Here is a 23,123-nt window from a genome sequence, read left to right as displayed (position 1 = left end):
GGGCGTTATGACACCATGTACACCAAGGAACAGGTGGGTCATTAACGTTATCATCATATAGCCTATACAAACTTGCAAACTCTTGTATGATATAGATCCCTTAGTACTATACGTGTGAATTCCTTTGTCGAATTTCTGAAAATTAACATTTGTTCTTTGGTACATAAATTTGCAATGAGATTACAGATTGCATTTTGTACCAAAACTTCCACACACAAAATTCGAAACATTGCAGTCTTTGGCTTTTTAGAACAACAAAACTCATTATCAATGTTAACAGAATGAGCCATTCCCGCTTGCAGTCTGTACTTGTTCCCTCTGCATGCTCTGGCATATGTTTTGCTCCTTTTGATTGGCCAATGCCTGCATATATACTTTCTTGTGTGTATCGCTCTTTCTGATTGGTCAAAATGAATCGACACCAGTACCGGTGTCGATTTGCATCGACACCGGTGCCGGTGTCGATTCATTCTGATCAATCAGAGGAGCGATACACACCGGCATGGCCGGAATCTATGTGTTACGGTGTCATAACCAACGTAGAACGTGGCCTTCTGATTGGTCTGCGGTGCCTGGCTACATGATAATCATCTTTAACTTCTGGGCGATATCTTTCAGAATGTTTATCTGTCGTGTGTAAACAACCTCTATGTGTAACACACTAGGTACAGGCTGCGTACGTACGACTAAACTGTGAGCCCTAACCGAAGTGATAGCATAGGTACTCATTTTCGCCTGAGTGGAGTGAGGAGATAGGGTTCTTAGTGCTTTTTCCAAGGACACAATATTGGACTTTGATAGGAATTTGAACCCAGAGCCTTTATTAAGGCCACTTTGCCATCTTTGGTCACCAATACACCCTGACGTAGTTTCAGACCAAACTTTTTTGTAGTCTATATCTAGAAGACTGCATTTTTATGCAAAGTCATATCCTTATCTCACCATAGTTTTATCTAATCATAATTAGAGGCTGTTCCTGTCGATGTGAAGCTCGTGGGCTCAGTCACAGCTGTACTCGTGGTTGTACTGATAGCAGCAGCCTTCTGTACTGTGAGGATAGTCAAGCGGCTCAGGTACAAGTTAGACCCGGCAAAGCTATTCAAGGAAGTTCTGGAGGTAAGATTACGATTGACATTTCTACTTGTTGTGCTGTATAACAGGCTCCATGATATTTTATTACTCAAACGCTGGATCCAGCTACGGATTTGTTGTGCTAATACGGCATTATAAAATTGATAGGAGATGCTTTTAAATCGGCCATTTTTGTGCGACAATTTCACATTAATCATGGAAATTATACTCTGATTTGCATACTCAGTACTTGTCAATGTTCCACCTGCCATGGAGTACAAATATTACGTGCTCGTTAAGTCCTTTTATAGAAAACGCCATACATTCATCATGTGCGTTAAGTCTTGATTTGCATAATTTATATCTGATAACATACATCTCTGTTCGCCCTTGACTACGTTGTGTGAGTATCTATCTATCTATCTATCTATGGTGGGACCGCGTGGCACGATCGGGAGCGCGTAGGTCTCAGGCCCGAGAGGTTCCGCGTTCAAATCCGCTTGTCGTGTCACCGATCTTGTGCCCTGTAGGACTAGTGCGCCAGTGGACATGAGGGTGGGGAAGGACGTGCACACCCCTCCTTCACCTTAAAAATCCAAGTGCAGGCCTGCTGCAGGCAGACGGGTCGCTTTAAACCCGTCTGCCTACCATTGTCTTCCGAGACAGACGGAAAACAATCTATCTATCTATCTATCTATCTATCTATCTATCCATCCATCCATCCATCCATCAATCTATCTATATCTATATATATATATATATTCATCAGGACATTGTTGGGTCTAAGAAGATGGAGCCATGGCTGAAGAACAGGAGGAATCTATATCTTGAGGATCTGATCGGAGAGGGAGAATTTGGTCACGTGAGGAAGGGTGTGCTGCGAGAAGAAGGACAACAGGCTGTTATTGTAGCTGCCAAAACCCTGAGGTTAGCTTAACTATCAATAATGGAAAATCGGAAAATTTGAACAACAGGTGGGTGAAATGTCAAAGGGAAAACGTCACAGAAAACAATAAAACATACATGCTTTGCCCGTTTCTCCATGTGTCTCTGTTTGTTGAAATAAGAGCAGAATTCTATGATACTCTGTTTTAGAGTTCATATTAAAAAAAACAGTGAATACCCCTTGTTAAATTGCTTGTGAAAATGCATTGTCACTGCAGGGTGGATCGAGCCAATGAAATCACCTACCGGGACTTCGCGAAGGAAGCAAGTCTGCTCATCGAAGTGAACGATGATGGAGGTCACGTGAACATCGTCAGTCTGATCGGACTGGTTGTTGATGCAGTTAACAAGAGAGGTGCAACAATTAAGACCTCCCGTTTTAAAGGATGCAAATAGCAAATAACTACAGTAACTGCAAAATTAATAAATCAATGAAGGTTTTTCGAAGTTGAACATTACGGCAGATCTTTCGTACCCTAGGTCGTTTGATGACGATGATGACGAAAATCTTTGCTACCATTCATCTTTTTTAAAATCCATTTCTTCTCAGATCCACGGTACATTCTGGTTGAGTACGCTGAGCCAGGAGAGCTGCTCTGGTATCTGGTGAGCATACAAAACAACCAACACCGGGCAGGCTTTCCGCCGGGCTTAGGGCGACAGCTCACCGAGGTGGCCATTGATGTCGCCCGGGGGATGCTGGAACTCAAACGCCGACGGGTACATCATTTTTTTTCTGTTACGTTATTGTCTATTTGAATGCTGCAGAGACTGGATACTTTATTTCATTATATATTATATTATTATAGATTATATATAGATTTATTCCTCATATTTCAAACCTGCAGTTCTCAGTTGAAAGATATCATAGTAGTGACTTCCTCTATTTTATGCAGATTTTCCCTGACACAGATGCCTCGCATTCGGATGTATTTTATATCGGATGTGACATACAGTATAGCATAATTACTATCGTGTCGAGGTGGTGTTTGGATCTACAGCAATCTCTCCTTCATTTCTTCCTGATAATGACTGCTTTGGGAAGAACGTTATGCATCGGCACAGTTTGGTCTGCCAGTTCTTACATAGCCCTGATTTTGTACCCAAAATAGAACATCAAAGAACAACACAACAGTATAGCAAATAATTATATTCCTTACTTCTTGAGGGATTAGTATAGTTGTGGTTGTTCGCAGTTGTATCTAAACATCATCTCTTTCTACATTACAATTACTTCTGTACTTTGCAATACCCATTTCACTATATCCATGACGTCTAAGATATCAATATCCATATACAATGTATTTGTATTTCTCCTTACAGATCACCCATCGTGACCTGGCTTGTAGGAACATCGTCCTGACCTCTCCTGGTGGCCAGGCCGGACGGCTGGTCGCCAAAATCTCCGACTTTGGACTGGCCCGTGACGTGTACGAGACGACACAGTACATGAGGCACCCTCTGGTAAGTACCGTCTTGTAGATGATCTCGACATTTCTAGAATCTTTGATGCTAACGAAGAAGAACCGCTTATCACTCTTACATAGCATTTGAAATACTCAAAAGCTACCCACAATTCAACTTTATCATATTTGCCCTCGACAGCGTTTGGGTTGGTTAGGATGTCTACTTTGTGAGTTTTCTGTGCTCTTACCGCCATTGTAAAGAAGAACGAGCGAAATTTGAAAGACAAAAAAAAAAAAAAACATATAAAAACGGCCAAAACAAGCTAGGATCTAATCTCAAGCTAGTAACTTAATTTGAAAAAAATTAAATGCAAAGAACAACATAGACATAATGAACTTTGCAATAATGATTCAATGCTATTATAAAACAATAACATACAACACAATATACCAACTCCCTATCCGTGTCTTCTACATCTGTTTGACGGACGTGTTCGTCGGTCAAAAAGAACTTAAATCGATTTGCATTTTCATTTAAATTTGAGTAGCAATGTTTTAATATTGCAGACAGATGGTATCAACATACGAGGGGCGTGCAATTAGTAATGGTCCTGACCCATTTCCCATAGCAGGAGATTAATGAAACTTGGCACAGTTATTAGTCTTTCTCTTCATAGGAATCACCCAGAGTTATGCATTTCTCCCATCGTTTGATGCAGCTCTGGACACCGATTTTGTAGGACACCCCAGGTTGGTCCTCCAACTGATGCCTCATCAATGGCACAAGAGGGACGACCAGGTCTGGGAGCTGTTTCCACAGACTTCCAGCCACGTTTGAATTCAGGATGCCAGCGTTTTACAAGGTCATATGATGGGGCATCATCACCATAAGTTTCATTTATTTCATCAAAAGTCTTCTTTGGTGTGCGTCCTTTCAAATACAAAAACCGGATCACTGCGCGACACTCAACTGGTTCCATTTCACACCTGGTCCATTTCGCACCTGACTAAAGTCAAACACAAGTAAATCAGAAACCACATTTAGTTCGAGCTGTCTTTTGCAACATAACCCATAGAGATATGAATTATTACACATACAAAATTTCATTTAGATCAGACAACTGGAAGTGGGTCAGAACCATTACTTATTGCACGCCCCTCATATATATATATATCTGATTTGACTTACCTTTCATATCGTGCTATGTTTGATTACAGACAAATGTACTGCTTCCAATCAAGTGGATGGCGCTAGAGTCTCTTATCGAGGGTGTTTTCAGCTGCAAGAGTGACATGTGGGGATTTGGAGTCATCATGTGGGAGATAGCGACTTTGGGTGAGTGCTCTTTTACCTTTGCCAAGAAGGTTAATATGTTTTTGGTAGCATTTGTGTGTTTGTGCATATCCGATGGACAGCATAATTCGAGAAAGCTCAAATGGACTATATTCACATTTGGTGTGAGTAGGTACAGGTAAAACATTGAAATGATTAGACTTTGATTGGAATAAGCGGCTTGTTAAGGTACTGCAGCGGAATTTCCAGTTTTGATATCTGATGTTGACGTGCAATTACCATGCTTTTTCAGTGGAACATTGATCTTGGGAGAGAGTAAGTGTTGTACTATGGCCCCTAGCGTTTTTGAACTGCAGGAGCCGGTCTTGTATCAAAAATTTGTTTGAAAGAGACTAGAATGATACAATATCTTGATGTCTTATTCAAATTAAAAAAAATGTCCTCACTGTTGGGCGAGTTGAACAATGCTGCATTTGCTACATAAGAAGATAAACTTAAATCTGCTACCAAATGATATTTAGCATTCTGCAAAATTATATCTAACATCCTACCAAATAAGATTTAACATCGATATTCTGCCAAATGCCCCAAATAACTATATTACTATGATCTGTACTTTGCTCGTATGATCATAACCGTATAATGAAATCATAAATTTATCCATATCTTTTGTCGATGGGATTCTTAATGACGAAGAATGAAATTTCAGGAGGAACCCCATATCCCGAGGTTCATGGCTACGAGACTCTGGTGACGAGGCTCCGCCGAGGGCACCGCCTGCAGAAACCAAACGGCTGTTCAGACGAGCTGTAAGTGAAATTGACAACCTACACATCTTGCTTATGGGGCAGTGTTTTGATCATTTACTGTTTTTGTAACCTCAATATGTGTGTCTTTTATCTACTGGGAAGACCATCTTTAGAAATAAGACACATCAAGGCGAGTATCGCCATACGCATGTCTTCTAGAAGAAAACTGGGTGTTTTTTTTAATGTAGTTTCTATGTTTTACTGAGGTATGAACTGATGACCCTCTGCTGGCTGGATGACCCGGATGTACGACCCACGCCTGACGTCATAGAGGACAGGTTGGAACAACTGCTGCAACAGAACAGGGTGAGCCAATGAGAGTTATTATATCTGACATTTCATATTCTATTATGAAGATGATACTGTTACGGTATTATTGTAGTAAACCAGTATCCATACACATCATTAAATGTTTTAAATAAAACTGTGATGTTAAATAAAACCATACCTTTGTACAAGATGTTTAAGATGATATTGTAGTATTGTAATAAAACCGTAACAAGATGATTTCTGCGCCTTTTTTGATCCATAGATAATCAAGGCGTTTTCACATTCCTCAAATTACCTCTCTCTTTTTTAATTGTTGCAGGCTTTCTTCCAGGAGACCTAGGAGACTTCACACTCATGGATGTATTGATAATTTATAGACCAGCTTAGCTGGCAGCTAAACCTTGTTTTGTCTGGTTCTTGTTCCCTTTAGTGTGATCAGTCTATCTCTCTGCCTTGTAAAAAAGCATTTAGCATCAAATAGTGACGTTAAGTATATTCTCTGCGTTGTGTATTTATAGCTATTTGTATACTCACCAAGAAAACAATTTGAAAGTAAACACCAGTCTAAGGACAATGTGGCTCTATCTATACATAGATTATTAATGTAACAAGTTTGATTTTGTTTCTTGCCATTACTTTTGAAAGTTAACCACTGCTCAGCATGTGTCGAAGTATCAGCTTTGTGTTTTGTTATCACTCTTTTTGGTGGAAATTTAAATATTTTGAAATAACGTAATTTCCCCATTAGTTGTTACCTCATATATTGTAAGTAATAAAATTAACAGTCACCGTAAAGAAACCGACTTAGTTTCAGAATTTTGAAACAGAATAACTCTAGCCTTGAAGGGGTTCACGGATCATCATGATTTTTTTATGATTGTATATCAAATTAGTAAGGCGTTACTTTAACGTTAACAAGAGTTCACCATATCGACAAAACAACATTATACAAAAATAGTAGGTAGTAAGTTAAACATTGAAAGTGCATATATACCAGTGCATTTGCAGTAACAAAAGAAACAAAGTTAGATTGCTTTCAATATAAAATACTCCATCGCTATCTTGCCACAAACAGTTGGCTACGAAAAATTAGCCTTATACAAAGGGACAAATGTAATAATTGTTATGAAAAACACATAATCGAACGCATATTGTAACATTGTTTCTGAGTTCAAAGAAAAAGTTTAACTTTACTGTCTTGAAATAAAGCCAATCAACGTAAAATCATAAAAGGAAATAAACGTTATTTCAATTCAAGTAGATTTCCAACTGAATGATTGAAAACAAAAGATTTTGCACCCCTACTGTAAGAGAACGATCCCCACTGACATTCTTTGTCCACAAAGGATTTCTTAAAATTCAAAATATATTTTGGTATTCATAGGCGAAACGAGGAAGTGTTTAAAACATTAAAGCATCAATATAGTGTTCTTAGACCTTTCTCGTAACAAACAGAATAACACATTATTCTCAAGTGAAGAAACAGAAAAAAACACAAATCATCCAAAATGGCACATGTATCTATCAGATTCGAAGCAACGAAGGCCTTTCCCGTTCCAACCCAAGGCCTAAGGCTACCTCAAAACCAATGTCCTAGGGAATGCATTCTTGCAATTTTTCAAATTATTTCAAAGCGATCGTAATATAAAATAGAATGCGGAAAATTAGTAAGTGGGCATGTAATTGCTGAATAGAGAGCCGTAAAGAATGTTTTTGTTGTTGTTGCAGTTCAGAAGACTTTTTTTCAGGTCTTTTCTGTTATCATGAAATGTTGTGCTAATACCATTGAACGATTCAGGTGCTGCGTGTTTTGTTATGCACGAGTTCCTGAAATATGAGAATGTCACGAGGTCTTCACAACACCCTTAGTGTGAAACTTTGACCATTTTGGTGAAGACTATACCGTTGTGCACAAATGGACAGGGGTGCAGATTAACACTCGTTTTACAGTACGTTAGATTGGTAAGTTAGATTAGATATATTGTATTTCATCTATTTCGAATACGAAATATGACATTATTGTGGGAGATAAAGACACTCATCATCTATAGTAAAACAGGATTTAAAAAAAACAGATCGCCGTACCCTTTCTTGAAAGGTATTTCTTGCATAGGTGCCTCACTTAACAGCATTTGAAGCGTTAGATATTGCCAAAGCATTGTTGAAGGAGGAAACAAAGTGCTGTTAAAATTCACCAATTTGAATGTTGGAGAAAGACGCTAGCCGTCAACTTAACCGGTGTCAACAACGGCGAAACTGAAGAGTCACGGCAACCTCGTCAATTCTGTGACTGGATTAAATCGCAGCAGTTCTCGAGATAATCTGGACTGAAAACACCAGTAAGGAGTGTTAGAAATCCCGACATCAAAAAGGTGAGTTCACTACTTGTTTGCACAGAGTAATTGCCGAATATAGCTGGTGTTACGCCGTGCGCAGTATGATAACGATATTTTGTCGTAACTATATTGATCCTGGTGCATATATATTGCAAAATAGTCATTTGACAAGGCCGTATAATACAAAGAGGGTCGAAAGTCGCCCTATACAATGTATATTACAAGCCATCACGCGGTGTGTGTGTGTGTGTGTTTGCCTAAGATTTGCACCCACTATAACCATGTCCTACTCTGAGCATTATTTTTGATCCTTGGAATCTACTATTCTTAGACTAGGAGTTCAGCAATACATACAGCAATATGCAGATAAATACCGAGTCCACATTGTTTTGTGCAAGTGCAGATGCGGTAACTATTTTCTTGGTAGATTGTTTCCTCTAGTCCTGTTTGTAGTCGACGTGAGATAATCCACATAGTTTTGCCGATTACATGTCGTTTTCTATTTGTAGCAATATTTGATATTTTTCCACAAAACAGAAAACCACAGGAAAAAGAAATGATAAAAAAACTGCGCATTATCATTTGAAATTATAATTAAAGGTGTATACCGCCGTCTGGAGGCTGAGTTCTAGGCTATGTTTGGGTTTCCCCATTCTATTTACGAAGATGCGTTCAGATATGTCTTTGTTCCGCTTTTTTTTTGTTTTGACGTGCAAGGTGGCACAGAAATGTTGGCAAGAAGCCAGCATTCAACCGGACCGAACCAACATTCAGGGCTCAAAATACATATAACATATGTAGTTTGTGGCAGTGGAAGATTAGCAGATACCAGTTATGCAAATAAGTCTCTACTTTACGTATTAATTTGAAAGTGTCTTGCGTCTTCTAAGTACATGTAGTAAATGATTATATTGTTAACATTGTGACCTGTGTAAGTTATTCCAAGGTGTACATAATCAAGCACAAATTATGCAGATTTAAAAGTCATTTGCATAATCAATATTGCATGGAGGTATGAGGTCTCCGAACTCTTGTTTCCATCTGACCTACCCACCTAAATGGTGCTATGATGGGATTCTCTTCATTAGCACTATAGAATTATTGTATTTTTTTATTTATTAAGTCATCATGTGCATAATCATATTGTCTTTGCTTATGGAAACGAGATCTACATTTTCATATTAGTCAGATCCTCATTTTGCATGATACATAATTATGTGTATGGCGATATTTAAAGTTTTTTTTTTAATTGTGACGTTTTTATTTTTAATTTGTCTCTTCACAGGGCTAAGACATGGCAAGTGGTGGCACAATGACCAGTGCAGCTGCCATCTTTGTGCTGTATTACATCAGTGAGTAAGCACAGAACTTTTTTTTTTGCTGTACTGACCTTATTTCAAGCTTATGTTTTCAGTCATGTGTTTCTCTCTGTGTGTTGCTTCGTTAATGGCAGAAAATTGATGAACCGATATTGATGGTTTGATATCAGTATGCTAGTGGGTGTTAGCAAAATGAGGAAATAATTACTTAATGACCCTTGTAATTGATATTTATGGTTCTGTAGATGACAAAGTCATAATTTTGTTAATAGAAGATATATATCTTAGGCTCGTGACGAAGCTGGCTAGGTCTTGTTCCCCTTGCAGCTCTTTTAGAGCTGATTTTGTTTTGTGCTTTGAATTACATTGATTTAAAAAGGGGTCAACGGATCGTCATGACTATTGATAACTACATGACGATTGACATAATCCTCAATGTGCAAATACATAGCTAATGCAGAACTTAAAAAAAAATTTCTATAAATCAAAATGCGTACCATGATTTTCAAGCATGTTATATACGAAACTGAAAACGCAAGGAACATCCACAGATTTCAATTCATAGATGAGAAAACACTACAGTACCGTCACAGTTGTGGATGACGGAAAATTCGTACTTATGTCGACGCCGTTTACCAGGTTGTGATTAGAATTACATTTTTACCACAGCTACATCTACAGCACGTTGGACCAGCGATCCAACAATATTAAGAACAAGTCTTATCTTAACCTGGGACGACACTGGCGTGGACGATTCCTTTCTAAAGTATGTGGTTCAGCTGTACCAGAGTATTGGCGAGAACTGGTAAGTCAAACTACGCATGGTTTAATTCAAGCCATTAACTCAATTACTCAATTACTAGGTGTTCATGTTAGATGACACCAATTGCATCATTTTTCCCATTCTCCCGGTGAGGTTGAGAGTGTTTGTGTGTGTGTGTGGGGGGGGGGGGTGCTAGTTCGGGACGATTCCTTTATAAAGTATGTGGTTCAGCTTTACAGGGGCATTGACCAGAACTGGTAGGTCAAACTCTGCTATGTTACGCACGGGTTAATTATTTAAGACATTCTCTTACTAGGGTTTCAGGTTAAGGAAGCCCACGAAGATGCATGATGCATGCAAGTGCATGACTTAGTTCCTTTTCTCGTTTTTTTAGGAATGAGTGCGTTTGTGTGTTTGGTGTGTGTGTGTGGGGGGGGGGGGGGCACCTATGTGTTTGATTCTTGGTGTGGGTAGATGAATTGCTTTTCTCGATAAAATTTAAACGAAATGTTCCCCTTATGCTAGCACACAAAGAAAGTACCATGTTAGCCATTTAAATATGCTGTTGTTTCTTGACTACACCGTAGCACAGACGTGTACAGGCCACCGAGGTTACAAGAAATCCCGGTATATGTGTTGAGACAGGCAACATTCGTAGGCTTGCATCCTGGAACATTATACTGCAGGTAATTCCAAAAGATATTTTGTTTGTTTTCCATGACCCCCTCAATGCGTAACACTTCAATAATCAACACGATTGATTCCTAATAATGCAAATCAGGGGCTAATTTGCCTACATCAAGGGAAAATCATGATTTAGTTACACTTTCAATTGTGTGACATATATATGGAACTTACTAGTAACATTAATAAATATTACTTTGATACTTTGGATAACTTGTTCCTTCATTGGCTGAGAATATCATTTACTGATATATTTTATGCAAAGAAGGCATGCAACTTATTTGCATAGCCAATGAGACGGTCATAGTACGTAATCTATCATCTTTTGATGAAGGTATTAGGTTCCCGAACTCTTTAGCTGGTTTCACTATAAGAGCAACATTTATATCCTGAATCAACACAAAAGTTTCGAATACTAGTAAATGGTGGTTGAAGTGATCGAAGCTTAAAATGTGACGTTGTAACTGTTTTAGAAACTGCACAATCGTGACAACAAATGGCAACAGAAGCTGTGGAGGTTATAACTCAATAATGACCAATAATGGTAAGTGAAATCGAATTAGCAGGAATCATACAGAACCCACCGAAATGAAGTATTTGTAAAATTCGTGCCACTTTCGGGGCTATTCGGGTGGGAATTAAGAATGGACCTTACACGTATATCCTCTTCACACGAGAATGAATGGCTCAAAATGCCGGCAGAAGGAAAACTAATTTGTATTCCTGTGCATTCGTAGTGTAATCCTTACTACATTCCAGATATTCTTTTGGCCACATTCTGGCAGGATTCGAAGTGTCCATCGAATGAGATAAGAATGTTTCGAATGATGTTAGAATGCCGTAGAATACGATCATACTGCAGTTAGAATAGTTGAAATACACTTAGAATAAACTTTGAATGTTGTTCGATATTTTTTTCACTTCAAATGCACTTCAAAATTTTTTAGAATGTCAAAAACTTTCGAGCAAGCCATAAGAACGGGCACAAATATCTGGAATGCAGTGAGAGTTTCTAAAATACATTACGAATTCCCAGGAATAGTTTTCTTGTGTGAATGGGCCTTAATATGTATATGTAGCACCGCCTGTGTGACAAGCACAATCTCCTCCCATGTTTCATCACACCACATATAAAGAAATCAAAAAGACTTTTGCATTTTGTCATTACATCGTCGTTGTGAAACATTTGTCTATTCGTGTTTTTCCACAGCTTCAGATCGGACCCTGAGGTCCTTCGACTCCGTGTCAGTCAACAACACCAGCATCACAGTTACTTGGCCATCTTTCACAGAGCAACAGGAACGTGGTCATCTGAATATAACAGTATTCTTCTTTTATATGGTGAGACAAAGACAGCAAAATGACATCAAGCTACAGTAGTGCTTTAAAATAAACAACAACTATCGATTGGTTACATAAGAAAGAACAGAATGCATCAAAACATAGCAATTCTTGTTTTTTAATTTTCCATGGATGACTTTTTTGCATTTGGGGCTTTCTGATGCAGAAGCCGTTTCATTTCATCAATCTATAGTCGTTTAAGAATACACCGCAGTCTCGTTTGGGAATCACATTTTAGGAGAATGTATGCATTGATGGTCAAAATCTTAAACGTTGCAATTAAGTTACCAACGTCAGTCACATGAACTAGTCTTTGGACAGTTCAATAAAAGAAAATCTACTAATAGATGTACCGCTTCTAAGCGATATGTTGGGATAGTTGCATTTCCTCTTCCGACTAGGGGGGAAATAATAACCTCGATCGGTCTTGTTAATGATGATTTATTTTGCAAGCTCAATTGACCATAGTTTCCGTTTGCCTGTCATGCTAATGGATTTATCATTGTTTTCAAATCAAATCAAACATAAGCTTTTGGTCCCAAAGTCATATATATTGAAGTATTTCGAATTTGATTCAATTTGATTATATCTGACTGTTTGTAATGCTTGATAAAAGAGATAAACTTACTGTACTGACACAGTAAAATAGAGAGACAGACTAAGGGGGATAATGTGGACGGTTTTCTTTTCTCGTCATTTCAGCTGAACATCGTACCACTAGAAAGAGATACAATAAGTCCACAGATCATCTACAACGAGTCCGTATTGCAGGCAACTTTTGCTGCACTCACTCCGGGGAAGGAATACGAGGTCGGTACAGTCACGAACAGTTAGCCATTGATACTCTAAAAAAGACGAATTCATAGCCTGTGGATACTTGAATAATAGAGGCAGTGAACAGTAAGCTTCTATTCTCCATTACATATCTCTGCTGTTTGACCGTTCATTTTCTTATCCCACAACTGCCACCATGTTGTGGCCCGCTGGGCTCTTGCGCTTATCTATGGGTAGTAGACGGCGTAAAAAAATGAGATTTTCAGAGGTAAATCCAAACATCTAATCTCCTATCGTTATCACTGACGAATACAGGTTCATAGGTGACAATATATGTATATGGTCTATACAATCTTCCGATTTCAGATTGAGTTGACAACAGCTGGGAACCCGTACGTCGACAAACATAGTCCTTATTATTGGAGGCTGCTAACAATAGACATCATTTCTACTGGTGAGTAGAGTATAGACGGGGGATGGGCGTTTGTTCTAACGTAAGTGCTTGCCACAACGATATATGATCAAAGAAGTTGCCAGTTGGTCGATTTGTCTTACGTCCTGTACTCATGACTTATGGCTACTCATGCAAAAAAAAAACAGTCCATATAGTTTTTTGATGAGAACAGCGTTTTCATGTGTACCTTTGTAATATATTCTTAAATTTGATGATATACTAAAAACGAAAGGTTTTTAAGATGCAGTATTAAACCCCAGGCTTATTCCTATTTTTTTTGCAGATCCGTCTCCTGCAGAAAAAGTGTCAGTTGTTACCACTGGTTCGACATCTGTAACTTTGAGTCTTACACCGCCAGAGAAAGGGTTTATAGATCTGTTCCAAATGCAGGCGTCTTCACTACATCACACCAGGTACAGGCAACCTTTCATCATCATTCGGGTGTAGTGGTTGATCGAATGGGCATAACTCTCTCCCTCCACCCTTCCCTATCCTCCACAGCCACGGGCAGATATTCTGTCGATCAGCCAGTATCTTCACCTTTGGCATTAACGTAAAAAACAGACATATTCCGGGTGCCATAATATCATCCATGAACTTTCCAGGTCATTACAACATACCCCACACACCCTACGCTATCTCAAGTGTTAATAAGTCTGATTCGAAGAAATTACTTATTATAGAATATTCAAATTCAAACAATGGAACTGACCACTTTATATTAGCGGTCTGCACAGGGCAGAAAATGGATCCTTTACTGTCTTATAATTGTCAAATTTCTTGTATATTTTCCAAGAAATATGATTCCACAAGTCTAAGTTAGGTTAAATTGCAGCAAAGGTTGAAATTGAACCTAGCCCTACAGGGTGCCTGAGTCAAATGTAGAGATATCTGAATCAACATCATCCCGTTGGGCATGTTTACCCACATAGCGCTTAATGTTTACAAACTTGAAATGATTCATCTGTTAGAAGTGTTAAACTCTGTATTTTAATGTTCCAGCCCTCTCGTAAACGTGCCTTTTCCAGACGAGACCCAAGAAGGCGTGAGGGCGACTCTGTATGACCTCCAACCTGAGACCACTTACAATGTTTCAGTCACGACAAGCGCCAAGGGTAAAAGGGGCCAAGCTAAGGTTGTTACCTTTACGACAGGTACGATGGCTGGTTGTCGTGTGTAAACCACCTATAGTTGAAACACAGGCTAAATGAGTACAACGTGTGCAAAACTAAATTGATAGGTTTGATCCACTCATACTTACCCCTACTACTCCTAAGTGTATTGGGTTCTTTACATGTTTAAAGGTTAGCTCTCCTCAAAATGGGACATTCGGCTTTACGCCCCATCCATGTGGACGTCCCTATTAAACCGAAGCTATATAACAAAGAAACTCATTTCCACCCGAGTTGAGTGAGGAGATAGGGCTTTTAGTGCTTTTGCCAAGGACACAATATTGGAGTCTGCTAGGGATTTGAACCCAGAACCTTTAAGTCAACAATCCTAATAACAAGGCCACTTTGCCATCTTAGGTCATCAAAACACTCTGACGTCTTTCAGACCAAAAAATCCTGTAGTCTATATCAATAGGACTGTGCATTTTTCTAAAAATTCATATCTTTATCGCACCAATATCATCTTATCATCATCAGAGGCAGTTCCCATCGATGTGAAGCTCGTGGGCTCAGTCACGGCTGTACTCGTGGTTGCACTGATAACATCAGCGTTCTGTACTGTGAGGATAGTCAAGCGGCTCAGGTACAGGTTAGACCCGGCGAAGCTGTTCAAGGAAGTTCTTGAGGTAAGAAATTTTTTAGAGACATTTTGTGCTGCATTTGTGTGTTGTGACCCTTATTTGTATAATCAGTACCTGTCCATAAAGTACAAATATTACACATTGTAGTAAAGTCTTCTTATAGAAAATAAGATAACAAAGTATCAAAGATTATCCTCCTTTATTATGTAAATTAAGTCCTAATTCGAATTTTTATCACGTACATCTCTTGTGACAACAGTGTGTATTATTTTACCTTTTTTATCAGGAAATTGTTACGTCTGAGAAGATGGAGCCATGGCTGAAGGACAGGAGGAATCTTTACCTTGAGGATCTGATCGGAGAGGGAGAATTTGGTCACGTGAGGAAGGGTGTGCTGCGAGAAGAAGGACAACAGGCCGTCGTTGTAGCTGCCAAAACATTGAGGTAATATAAGCTATGGAAAATCAGAAAAAAAAATAAACAACTGATGTACGAAATGTCAAACGAAAAACGTCACAGAAAACAATAAAAACATTAATGCTTTGTCCGTTTCTCCCTGTGAATCTATTTGCAAAAAAAATTGAAACTACACAGCATTTTATAAAACTCTGTTTTACAGTTAATATTAACAAACAGTGAAGGCCACTTGTTCAAATGCTTGTGTAAATGCATTGTCATTGTCGTTGCAGAGTGGATCGAGCCAACGAAATCACCTACCACGACTTCGCTAAGGAAGCAAGTCTGCTCATCGAAGTCAACGATAAGGGGGGTCACGTGAACATCATCAGTCTGATCGGACTGGTTGTTGATGCAGTAAACAAAAAAGGTGCAACTATTAAGATCTCCCATCTTTAACGGATGCAAATAGCAAACAAAAGCTGCAAAATTAATAAATCAATGACGGTTTTTGGAAATTGAACTCTCGGTAGATCTTTCGAATTCGTACCCTAGGTCATTTGATGACGATGATGACGAATATCTTTGCTACCATTTAAAGATTAATCATTTGAACCAATTCTGCTCAGATCCACGGTACATTCTGGTTGAGTACGCTGAGCCAGGAGAGTTGCTCTCGTATCTGGTGAGCATACAAATCAACCGACACCGGGCAGGCTTTCTGCCTGGCTTAGGACGGCAGCTCACCGAGGTGGCCATCGACATCGCCCGAGGGATGCTCGAACTCAAACGCCTACTGGTACATTTTTTTTCTGTCACGTTATTGTCTAATTGAATGCTGTATAAATTATACTTCGATTTACTCGAAGTATAATTTAAATATGGAGTAGTGAATTCCTCTACTATGCAGATTTTAGATATGGAGTAGTCATGAATTCCTCTACTTTACACTTACAGATTTTCCCTGATACAGATGCCTCGTAGTCACTGTATTTTAGCTGTGCTTGGATATACAGCACTCTCCCCTCCATCTATCTATAGCATTCATAGTAATAATTATGTTTCTTACTTCGGGAAGGGGGGTCACCTCTTGACGGAGTACTGTTGTTGGGGTTGTTATGCTGTACGCAGCTGTATCATCATCTGATTCTACATTACAATGACTAAAGTACTTTGCAATACAAATTTTACTGTATCCGTAATGTTTAAGGAACAACGTCCATATACCAAGTATAATTAAGCTTGATTTTGCATTTCTCCTTACAGATCACCCACCGTGACCTGGCCTGTAGGAACATCGTCCTGACCTCTCCTGGTGGCCAGGCCGGACGGCTGGTCGCCAAAATCTCCGACTTTGGACTGGCCCGTGACGTGTACGTGACGACACAGTACATGAGGCACCCTCTGGTAAGTACTGTCTTGTTGATGATCTCGACATTTCTAGAATCTTTAGTCCTAACATAGAAACATTTTTAAGCACTCCTTACATATTTTTAGAACTTTTAAGTTTGCCAGAGCTGCTCTACACCCTGCAAAATAGTGGTTAATTCCGGCTTGTTTTGGGCCTCCTTTTTTGCGTTTGTCATTGTTTGGATGTCTTTTATGTCCGTTTTTAAACTTGAACAAGCGTTTAAAAAAGACGGCCAAAACATGCCGGGGTTGATACTTTAAAGAATTGATTTAAGATAAAAATAAGGTACTGCACTCGAGTGCAACCTATTTTGAAAGTACTAGATACAAAGAACAAAATAAGCGCAATGAACGTTGCAATAATGATAACAATGCTGTCATAAGACAACAACATATAACATAATGTACCAACATGCCACCGGATACTTTCCCACTAAGTCATGGTTTGAATGTATTTTCCATTATATCTGTTCGGCGGACGTTGCGTCGTTACCATCAGTCAAAAGAAAAGCTCAAAGTGATTTGTACTTTGTGTGTTTAATTTAATGTACATTGTGTGAATAGTAGTGTTTTAGAGTTACAGTCAGAGAATGTCGACGGCTTGCTTGGAGAAGTGCAAAACAGTATCTTATTTGACATACTTTCATATCGTGTCATGTTTGATTATAGAAAAATGAACTGCTTCCAATCAAGTGGATGGCGTTAGAGTCTCTTATCGAGGGTGTTTACAGCTGCAAGAGTGACATGTGGGGATTTGGAGTCATCATGTGGGAGATAGCGACTTTGGGTGAGTGTTGTGTTATAGACTAGTAAGGCAATCAGGGCAGGTCCCCAAGTGTCTGGTATAGCTAACCCTTAGTGACCGCGCATGAATATTGAATAGCTCAGCTTAAACGCAATGTTCGTACACAGCCCCATTATTACTCTGCCCACATCATCAATTGAGCAGGACTTTTGTCAAGATCCTCCTCTTACTCTAAGGATTCAACTAGGCAAATCCATCTTCAAGTCCACATTACTACTAAGTGCACCAACAAATATTACTGAAGATAACCCATCGCAAGTTAAGAATTTTCGTGTCACTGACTTTTAGAGAATGCAATGCAGTACCTTTTAATGTTCTATTCAGACGACGATTTATCTATTCAATGTTAGGTACATTCAACAATGACACAATTAGATTGACTTTGAAAATTTAAAGTTAGATGAAACGCCCTGCCAAATGATATCTTAGTATTATCTACTGTAAAATATGGTTTATTACCATGATCTGAATCTAGTTTGTAGGAGTACAAACGTCCACTGAAGGTCATATTTATTATCTTTTGTCTATGGGACTGTTCATAGAGAAAAATGTAATTACAGGAGGAACCCCTTATCCCGAGGTTCATGGCTACGAGACACTGGTGACGAGGCTCCGCCGAGGGCACCGCTTGCAGAAACCAAACGGCTGCTCAGACAAGTTGTAAGTGAAATGGTCAACCTACACATCTTGCTTATGAGGCAGTGTTTTGATAGTTTATTGCTTATGTAGCCTTTAATCTGTGCTTTTTTTATCTACTGGAATCCTTAGGAATAAGACATATCAAGGGGGTATGCATGTCCTACTCATGCCTGCTAGAAGAAAACTGGTTGGTAATGACAATTTTTATTTATCTCTATGTTTAACTGAGGTACGAACTGATGACCCTCTGCTGGCTGGATGTCCCGGATGTACGACCCACGCCTGACGTCATGGAATACAGTTTGGAACAACTGCAGCAACAGAACAGGGTGGGCCAATGAGTATACATATGATATTGTAGTATTGTAATAAAAGCGTATCTGTAAACGTCGTCGAGATGTCTTTCACGCCTTTCATGCTCCATAGCTAATCAATACTTTTTCTCTCTGTTTTTCATTTTACCTCGGCTTACCATTTGTTGATTTTAATTGTTGCAGGCTTTCTTCCCGGAGACCTAAGAAAGTTCACACACGTGGATGACTGTATTGATGATTTAGTCGAGCTGAACCATGTTTTGCCGATTGTCACCAAAATATTGATTGTTTTCCGGCATTTTCCATATCCCTTTTCCTGTACTTAAGTTGCATAGAAAACCTTCAAAATGACAAGGTCCACGAAGGAGCCAAATGCTGGTATGCATCCCTGTCATTATTGTTGCCATAAAAGGATAGAAGAAATAGATAAGAATAGCTATTGAATATACAAAGATGGAATATCTGTCAACAAAGTTTTTTTACTATATTACAGGGTTTTCTTTATAATCTCATATAAGCATATAAACATACATACTAGTAGGTTCAGATAAATTAACCTTGACCTATTTGTGTGTCAATTTCACGGATAAGATACAACAATTTATCATGGTATTTTGATTATAAATGGTTTCAACTAATGTTTTTTACCTTTGTTTTCTTTTTGTATTGGTATTTATACTTGATTGCTCTTTGTACCCTAGCCTTAGTATGCGGCATGTACTTGCTGATTAAGTTGCTTTGTAGGACTTACAATATAGTTGAAAACTTTCGTCCATAAAATCAGATTCGCATGGCCTTAGTAGAATTTAATTTCTGTGTGAAATTTACATTGTCATGTCAAGTCAAGCATTCTTTCTAGTATCTTAACGCAGTGGGTATTTCTTTTGCAATAAAGGTCTTTATTCAGTCACTGTAATCAAACACGTTTTGTTGTTATACGTACATGTCCATGCTGATATGACTGGTGTATGTGTGAAATCTAACCTTGATGAGCTGAGGGATAGGGTCTCATCTTAGTTTTGACTTATCGTTAGTCAAAGATATAGAAATTGTGGCGGAACCCAGGTCCACGTGTATACAGAGAACATATCGACAACTCACGAAGAGATGGCTCTTCCAGGGTTGGTGGTGAACAAACAACTGAGTGATATTGAAGCGATAAGTAACAACAGTTCACCTTTATACACGGGGTAACCTATATCCATTGTTCTTAAAAAAGGATATTATACATATTAGTGTACAAGCGATGTACTATCTTCAATAACTGCATTATTTCAAACATATTGAAATTTTAAACTACAGTCCATTAACTTTATATATCTAAATACCCTGTTAAAGAAAACAACGGATATAGGTTACCCCGGGATAAAGGTAAATTAGCGTTACATTTCTCGTAACCATGAGCCGTGGTTTCCCACTGGAATTTTCATGATTTTTCTTTTTTACAATCATCCAAGGATATTTCACTGCAAATGAATTAGGCAAATGCGTCAAAGACAAACAATGATCTATACGACATAATTTAATTTACATGGTTCATCCTAATCTAATTAACCGGCATTTTACCAATCAGTATTTACTATACTATATGTCTTCAAAATAATCAGCTTGGGATGTCAATTGTTATGCATAAACCACGACAAATATGCAGCCTGGCTACCATCCGATTTCTACCGGGGCTCCTTACACTCGCTATCCGAAAAAAATAGGTACCCATGCTAACAAATATGCAGCGTCACCGTCACATCATTGTATCACATAATTTACAGTTTCTGACATCAGCATATTTTCACAAGACTTTGTCCATACAATAAACTTGTAGCCTGTCATCTCCAGTTACAAATTAATACGAATGTATACCTGGGCCGTATCAATCTTTGCAACCCTAGTCCGTGTATTTCCACTGCAATTTTCGTGCATTTTCTTCTTCAATATTATCCAAGGATACTTTACTGCAAATGAGGCAAATGCATACACTGTTCGAATAGCAAAGACAAACAATTGAATGTACGAAATGATTTAATTGACAAGGGTCATCCTAATTTAATTAGCTGACAATCACCAATCAGTCTTTACTATACTATATGTGTTTACAATAGTTAATAGTAGCTTGGCATGTCAATTGTTATGCATAAACCACGACAAATATGCAGCGTCACCGTCACATCATTGTATCACATAAATTACAGTTTCTGACATCAGCATGTTTTCGCGAGACTTCCTTTATACAATAAACTTGTAGCCTGTCACCCCCAGATACGAATTGGTACGGTCCACCTCACGCGACCACACCTGTTGCGCCACAGTTTGTAACCTCTCATATTCACGCGCTGATAGAAAATAGTACCGAACTTCTAACAGTTAATGATATTTTCTATCAGGAAAATCTGTTTCTGTCATTTACAATTCGTACCTATAGGTGCAACGCTCAAATGTTTAAGCCACAATTTAGTGTGTCGTTTGGGCCTTATCAATGTCAAGTTTCAATGCGGATGGATATAAATGTAACGCTTCGGTTTTCTGGGGACTGTAGCGCCAGTGCAGCTGTGAACGGCGTGGGGTTCAGACGTGTGCTGGCATGTCTGCGTTCATTGTTAGATGGCGTGGGCCCAAAACGTCCTGTTCAACGTTTCCGTCTAAATTTTGTGACGATAAGTCGAAGGTATGGCTGGAGCTTTGTGTTGGTACTAGTAGCTCAAAGGTACATTGCTACTTCGAGGAGAGTTTTATTTGCTTACTTTCTTTCGTTGAGCGTTCAACTCGTTTCAGTCAATCTCCCCTCCCACATTTCCCGCCATTTTTGCCGGACAAAGCCGCCATCATTGTACGGTTCTTGTACTTAAGTCACCAACCAAACTTTCTCCAAGTGGTGACAGAGCAAAGACCAACGCATGATTGTCAAATTTTCTGTTTTGCTTTGTAAAATTTCTATGACATCCAGCTTATTCGAGTTGTTTTAGTCAGGGTTATTCTTTCAGCTGTCCAGCCTCTTGGAAACCCAGACTTCGGGGACTGTACTTCGTACGGTGGAGGCTGGTTCAGCTAAGCTAGATGGGTTTGTTGGATGTTAATATCAGAACCACATTTTTATATTCATCATCGCGTGTTTTGCTCCTGTCACCGAGTCTTCAGTCGTTCCTTATTTTCATAACAACTTAGTTTTGTGGCACTTCGTTAAATGCTATGGTTTGAAAAAATTGGTAATTATCACGTCAGTTTGTGATTTGGTGTCGAGTAAACCAGACGTGTCGTTGGCACAAGCAAACTGTTCATCGGCCCTATGATATATTGGTCATGTGCCTACTGCGTGCGGAAGCTGCCATGGACGTTTGTCGCAGAAGTCGGGCGCCAGTTACCGCGGGCAGGACTGTATAAGCATTAGGTACTCTCAGATGTCTTACAACCGATCAGTGTCGCACATTCATCCTGTGGTTTCATCAGAAATGGTCTTATTGAAAATTTTGCTGGGGTGTGCTTGTTCTTTGAGTTTATGACAAATGAGCCGTTGTGGTACTTATAGAAGGTGATCAGAAGCACTCTTAACGCTAACATATCACTGCATATTACTGACACTCGAGGTTTGTCGGTATCGGTGCGATGTCCAGCGGGCTTCTCTGTACCTTTTCAATCGTGAGATGTCTTTAGCTGTGTAAGGGTCCCAGACTCGGCAGGCAAATTCAAGAATAGCAATGCATGCTAGCTGCTTGATTTGCTTTGATCTCACTTTCAGGTTTCGTCTTAGGAAGCCAAGTACAACTTTGTTTCACCTGATAGCACTTAGTTATGAAGCTTTGTGTTGATAACTTGTACCTGTTCTGCCATCTCTGTGTGGAGATGGCAGAACAAAAATTGGCAGGTCCGATTTTAAATCTGCTGGTGGTTTGCTCGTCAAAATGAGCGAGACATTTTATTTCGAAACACGTATTCTTTGTTGGTTGTTGTAGTGTTTATCTTCCTCTTCTTCTTGAGTGCCCTCAATCTTTATACCTTCAGGATACTTAGTTGTAGTAAGGCTCCCGCCTGTTGACACAACCTCTTAATTGCTGGTATCTCTTATGCTCCCAAAACTTTTCCGGCATTGTTCTAAAAGTGTTCCACACTGTTTGCTGTTACAACTTCCTCGGGCAAGTAGTTCCACAATCGAACTGTCCTTGCAAAGAAAGACTGGCGTCGCACATTAGATCTGGCTAGTAGTACTTTGACATTGAAGCAGTGACCTCTTCTTTTGTCGAGGTTTGATAACTCGAAGAAGTTCTCGGGATCAATTCTCTCCTTTTTGGTCATGATCTTATAGAGCTGAATCATGTCGCCCCTTTCTCTTCTGTACGTGAGTGTTGGTA

At 39.1% G+C, this 23,123-nt stretch overlaps 2 protein-coding genes across 2 annotated transcripts; both read left to right on the top strand.

Moving 5' to 3' along the window:
• Window positions 1-1,861: 1,861 nt before the first annotated feature.
• On the top strand, window positions 1,862-6,135 carry LOC118422256 (tyrosine-protein kinase receptor Tie-1-like). The gene is made up of 8 exons (XM_035829775.1): window positions 1,862-1,998; window positions 2,235-2,371; window positions 2,567-2,736; window positions 3,340-3,480; window positions 4,641-4,758; window positions 5,426-5,525; window positions 5,732-5,831; window positions 6,115-6,135. Exons 1-8 carry the CDS (start codon window positions 1,862-1,864, stop codon window positions 6,133-6,135), a joined length of 924 nt encoding a protein of 307 aa, XP_035685668.1.
• An 11-nt stretch (window positions 6,136-6,146) lies between these two features.
• On the top strand, window positions 6,147-19,687 carry LOC118423527 (tyrosine-protein kinase receptor Tie-2-like). The gene is made up of 19 exons (XM_035831713.1): window positions 6,147-8,167; window positions 9,417-9,483; window positions 10,120-10,255; window positions 10,801-10,899; window positions 11,371-11,441; window positions 12,108-12,238; window positions 12,941-13,048; window positions 13,379-13,466; window positions 13,750-13,879; window positions 14,469-14,620; window positions 15,116-15,264; window positions 15,506-15,663; window positions 15,909-16,045; window positions 16,245-16,414; window positions 16,882-17,022; window positions 17,695-17,812; window positions 18,391-18,490; window positions 18,699-18,798; window positions 18,967-19,687. The coding sequence occupies exons 2-19, from the start codon at window positions 9,426-9,428 to the stop codon at window positions 18,985-18,987; spliced, it is 2,067 nt and encodes a 688-aa protein (XP_035687606.1). The 5' UTR covers window positions 6,147-8,167; window positions 9,417-9,425; the 3' UTR covers window positions 18,988-19,687.
• The last annotated feature ends 3,436 nt before the right edge of the window (window positions 19,688-23,123 follow it).

Source organism: Branchiostoma floridae, chromosome 9 (genome assembly GCF_000003815.2).
Source record: "Branchiostoma floridae strain S238N-H82 chromosome 9, Bfl_VNyyK, whole genome shotgun sequence".
NCBI classification, from domain to species: Eukaryota; Metazoa; Chordata; class Leptocardii; order Amphioxiformes; family Branchiostomatidae; genus Branchiostoma; species Branchiostoma floridae.
Note: the sequence above shows the minus strand (reverse complement) of the source record. Positions and strands in the feature narration are given on the sequence as shown.

Coding starts and splice junctions, on each gene's coding strand:
- LOC118423527 (XM_035831713.1), top strand. CDS start 9,426: ATGGCAAGTGGTGGCACAATGACCAGTGCAGCTGCCATCTTTGTGCTG. Junction 10,256..10,800: donor CAGAGTATTGGCGAGAACTG/GTAAGTCAAACT, acceptor ACTACACCGTAG/CACAGACGTGTACAGGCCAC. Junction 12,239..12,940: donor CAGTATTCTTCTTTTATATG/GTGAGACAAAGA, acceptor TCGTCATTTCAG/CTGAACATCGTACCACTAGA.
- LOC118422256 (XM_035829775.1), top strand. CDS start 1,862: ATGGAGCCATGGCTGAAGAACAGGAGGAATCTATATCTTGAGGATCTG. Junction 3,481..4,640: donor AGTACATGAGGCACCCTCTG/GTAAGTACCGTC, acceptor GTTTGATTACAG/ACAAATGTACTGCTTCCAAT. Junction 5,526..5,731: donor AACGGCTGTTCAGACGAGCT/GTAAGTGAAATT, acceptor TGTTTTACTGAG/GTATGAACTGATGACCCTCT.